This window comes from Buceros rhinoceros, unplaced genomic scaffold (genome assembly GCF_000710305.1).
Source record: "Buceros rhinoceros silvestris isolate BGI_N320 unplaced genomic scaffold, ASM71030v1 scaffold14704, whole genome shotgun sequence".
Classification (NCBI taxonomy): Eukaryota; Metazoa; Chordata; class Aves; order Bucerotiformes; family Bucerotidae; genus Buceros; species Buceros rhinoceros.
This window is the reverse complement of record NW_010410171.1, coordinates 92,804-97,529: the sequence shown is the minus strand read 5'-3', so window position 1 is coordinate 97,529 and position 4,726 is coordinate 92,804. Positions and strand designations below refer to the sequence as shown.

At 40.6% G+C, this 4,726-nt stretch overlaps 1 protein-coding gene across 1 annotated transcript in view; it reads left to right on the top strand.

Moving 5' to 3' along the window:
* The window catches only part of KIF16B (kinesin family member 16B), a gene marked incomplete at its 5' end in the record, with an annotated part of 59,412 nt that overhangs the window by 21,112 nt on the left and 33,574 nt on the right, over positions 1 to 4,726 (top strand). Inside the window, one exon of the mRNA XM_010135516.1 lies at positions 197 to 286. Coding sequence (XP_010133818.1) covers positions 197 to 286 — 90 coding nt within the window. The remainder of the gene's footprint in view (positions 1 to 196; positions 287 to 4,726) is intronic.

Below are 4,726 nucleotides of genomic sequence, written 5' to 3'. Positions count from 1 at the left end.
GAACCGCTCCAGAATAAGGAATAAATGCATTCAGGTTTTTTGCTTTGTAATCAGTGCTCCTTATTAATACAGTTCTGTCACAGCAGTGAAAGAAAAATTGCGTGTTTTAATCTTATAACCATGTACGCTGCAGGGTTTTTATATTGTGCTTTGTGTGGTTTTACTTCTGCTTCTCTTTTTGTATTGTTTGATACAGATAACGGTCCTGGATGACACATGGACAGTATTCAGGCGGTACAGTCGTTTCCGAGAACTGCATAAAACTTTAAAACTGAAGTACCCAGAGGTGAGTTTTAGTAAAACTTCTTGTGCGGAAGAGGGTGGAGATAGAGGCTTAAAAAGAAGTTTTTTGAAAGATGTTTACTCAGAAAGGGAGGTGACTTGAGACAGCCAGCATGGCTTCACAAGGGGCAAATCCTGCCTGGCCAACCTAGTGGCCTTCTGTGATGGAGTGACTCCATCAGTGGACAAGGGAAGAACTATGGATGTTGTCTATCTGTAAAGCCTTTAGCACAATCACCCACAGCATCCTTCTCTCTAAACTGGGGAGATACGGATTTGATGGGTGAACTGTTGGGTGGATAATGAATTGGTTGGATGGTCACATCCAAAGGGTAGTGGTCAACAACTCAATGTCCGGATGGAGATTGGTGACAAGTGGTGTCCACCACAAGTGGTGTCCCTGAGGGGTTGGTATTGGAACCAGTGCTGTTTAATATCTTCATCAAGGACGTAGACTGTGGAATGAAGTGCACCCTCAGCAAGTCTGCAGATGACACCCAGCTGAGTGATGCAGTTGATGTATTCTGGTGTTCAACAAGGCCAAATGCAGGGTCCTGCCACCTGGGTAGGGGCAACCCATAGTATCAGTACAGGTGGGGGGATGACTGAGCAGCCCTGCAGAGGAGGACTTAGGGGTACCAGTGGATGAAAGGCTGGGCATGAGACAACAGTGTGTGCTTACCACTCAGAAAGCCCTCCATATCCTGGGCTGCATCAAAAGCAGCGTGGCCAGCAGGTTGAGGGAGATGATCCTGCCCCTGTGCTCCACTCTGGAGAGACCTCACCTGCAGTGCTGTGTCCAGCTCTGGAGCCCTCAGCACAAGAAAAATATGGACCTATTGGAGCGGGTCTAGAGGAGAGCCACAAAAATGGTCAGAGGGATGGAACAGCTCTGGTGTGAGGACAGGCTGACAGAGTTGGGGTTGTTCAGCCTGGAGAAGAGAAGGCTTTGGGGAGACCTTATTGCAGCCTTCCAGTACTTAAAGGGACCTGTAAGAAAGATGGGGACAGACTTTTCAGCAGGCCCCGTTGCGAGAGGACAAGGGGTGATGGCTTTAAACTAAAAGAGGGGATATGTAGACTAGAGATAAGGAAGAAACTTTTTACACTGAGGGTGGTGAGACACTGGCCCAGGTTGCCCAGAGAGGTGGTAGATCCCCCATCCCTGGAAACATTCCAGGTCAGGTTGGACGGGGCTCTGAGCAACCTGCTCTAGTTGAAGATGTCCCTGATCTCTGCAGGGAGGTTGGGCTAGGTGACCTTTAAAAGTCCCTTCCAACCCAAGCTATTCTATGATTCTACAGTTCCTCCCAGTGGTATTTTTTTAGTGCGATTGGCAAGCCCTTCAGCATTTTAAAGCTCCAAGGATGCTAGATACAGCATGAATGTTGCAGTGAAACTGTGACTCCGTGTGTTGCCTCTAGCCATTAATTCCCTTTACTGCTGACTGGCAGCGTTCCCTGGAGGTTGCTGTTTTGTTCATTCCAAGGTAGTTGCAGTCAGATCATGTCATCCTGACAACACCTCATTTAAAAGAAGAGTGTTGTTCCACAGATACCCTTTTGTAATAGTGGCTTCCAGGTTTCTGCAAAATGGAAAATTGATCTTTCTGACCACCTCAGAGACTCTGGGCATTCAGGATATGAGGAGCTGTGTCTGACAGAGCTTCAGTTCATTGGAGTGAGCGTTTGTAGAATTACAGTTCTTTCTTTCCACTTCTAACTTTTCATTATTAACACTTTGCTTCCTATCTGTTTGTTCCCTTGGATATTAGAAGAAATAGATGATGAAAGAAATACACAATGAAGGCGATCCTGATTTGAGAGCTAGCAAAAGTAAAGACACCTCGGCCATAAATTCATGAGCAATAAATTAAAAAACAGTAATGTGTTCAAGACAGAGGGAGATGCAATACTGTGAAATGTTTTCTTTGCCCTCATTGATGTATTCTGTAAACTAAAATCTAATTGGGCATGGAGGGACCTTTCGTTTTAAAGAGTAAAATGTGTAGATCTGCGTTTTTTGGAAAATTCTGAGACGTAAGTTCATTCCTGTTCCAAAACAGAATGAAAGCCAGAAATGGAAACTACCACACACCAAATATCAAAGGAAATGTTCTGGTGGTTTTTTTTTTTTCTTTTAAAGAGGAAGATAGAAAAGAAAATTAGGCCATCTTTTCTGATTGTCAGAACATTTTTAAGGATAAAAATGGAGTTATGAATGGAAAATTGTTTTCTTTCTGCAAATGCTTTAAAAAATATTACTTGCAAATGAACATCAGAATTGTATTTTTTTATTTGAATGGATTCTTGGATATTAGAGTTATGATCTGTCAACACTAACATCCTAATTGCATCTAACTCTTGGAAAAAAACCAGCTAAACCATCATCCAGTTGAACAGAAAAGGGCCGCCTGAATTGCTCTACAAACTGATCTTCCCCATTTAGGAAAATGTGTTCGAGTAGTCTTAGTCTGTTATCGGTCCTGACAGGACATTGAGGAACAAATGAATTTGACTTTTACAGTTATGTCAGAGGGAGATCAACTTCTTTCTTGTACATAGTAATGAGATTCAAGAGGAATCTGATATTCTTAAAGCCACTATTGAAATGTCCCCTGTGCTGTGGCATATTTTGAATCAAGCGTTTGTGATTCACAGGACAAATTCAGGCTCTTGGTGTTACAGGAAGGAATGGGGGTTTTTTCTGGCCTTTTTGGTTGATTTGTTTTGAAGACCCATGAGGACATCAGAGGGGTATTACTAGGTCAAAATAAAGTCCAGCATCCAAGAGAACACAAGTGAGAGAAAATCCTGACCTAAGCAAGGTACTTAGTTTTCTTCATCTAGGAGTCTTCCCAGCTAAAGTTGTTTTTGTTATCATTAATAGTTTATGATTAATATTTTTCATGTGGATTTCATCTGTATTTTCTGTTCTCTGCACTACTCTACTTTATAGGTATCTTGCATAGGCAATTTTCTTCTGCTGCTTTTTTTCTTTAGCTTCCTCCCTCTGTTTGCAGTCATGCTTGCAAGGTCAATACATTCTCTAGTTTAATGTGCCAGTTTGTTTCTTGTTGACAATTATATGGCAACACAGGTCTGTCTTAGATAAACTTACTGAGGTTCACATCTGGTACATTAATAGAACTGTTGATTGAACTATGCAGATGAATAAATTTCTAATTTCCACATAGGAAACACATTATAGTATGTTTTCTTAAGTTATCTGTTCCCTTCTCAACATTTTTCCAAAGTTGGGGCAAATACCAGGTCTTACAATTTTGCCTGTACAGTTCTTTGGAGGAACATAGCAATGTGTTTTGGCTTCTGATATATTTGAAAGAAATGTTTAGTCATGTTACTTTCTGAAACAATAGAGCTGTAGCTTCAGTAGTATCTTCTTCCAGCCTTCCTTGAGCCTCCACTTCACAACAACCTTCAATGAATTATCCGTGGGGTTCAGGTATGCATATCTTCAAGTACAAAGCACCCTAAAGTTCAGGAGAAGCAAGATAAGCATTTGATCATGTCATCTGCTGCTTTCAGATAGGTACTTAAGTACCTGTTTTGGAAACCCTTGCAGTGCTGATGCTGTCTTCCCTATTTCACATAGTGCAGGCTGTTGTGTTGTGTCCACTCCTGCTTTGAGTCTTAGGGCACCACAAGCAGGTGGTTTGTCTGTGGCCAGAAGAGACTGAGCTAATACGCAGTTTCTTTCTTCTACTCATCAGCATTTCTGCAGACTACTGTGTCCTTGTTTATCAGAGGGGAAGAGCACACTGTGATGGATGAAACACAAAATACCACGTGCTATAGTTGGTGTTTGTTTTCTTTCATTATCAATGTTACGTATGTGAAAGATCGATGGCTTCCCATAATTTTACCTTTATTTAAAATAGCCTTAATTTACAGTAATTTTGGATTAGTTTTGCAACGTGAGTAGAAGTTCAGTTTGTTTGGTAAATTGAAAATCATCTATCTGCTGCTGGTTATCTGCCATTGACCTAATTTGGGATTCATTATGATGTTAAAATACATTTTAATATCAAACTTGGAAAAATTGTGTCCTTAGTTACTGTATATTATTCCAAAGAAACTCGACCCTTAAAAGCAACATTATCAGAATCCATCATAGTTGAATTTTATTTTGCATCGTTCACCTTCCAACTCTAAATTAATATTTATAATGAACAGCAAAAATACTGTGGATGTGTTTAATGTATGAGCGTCCTGCTTTTAGAAGTGATCTTTACAGCTCATTAGTTGCTCAGCTCTGAGTTACTACATCAGTATTTTAATAATTTGCTGATCTTGCATTTCATGTTGCTGCCACTGAATTCCCAAAGGAATGTATTGGCAAACTGATTTATTAGAAAGGTTTTTCTTGTGGGGTTTTTTTTTTTTTTTTCAAAGGGTATCTCTTTCAGAAGCAGGAACTATCT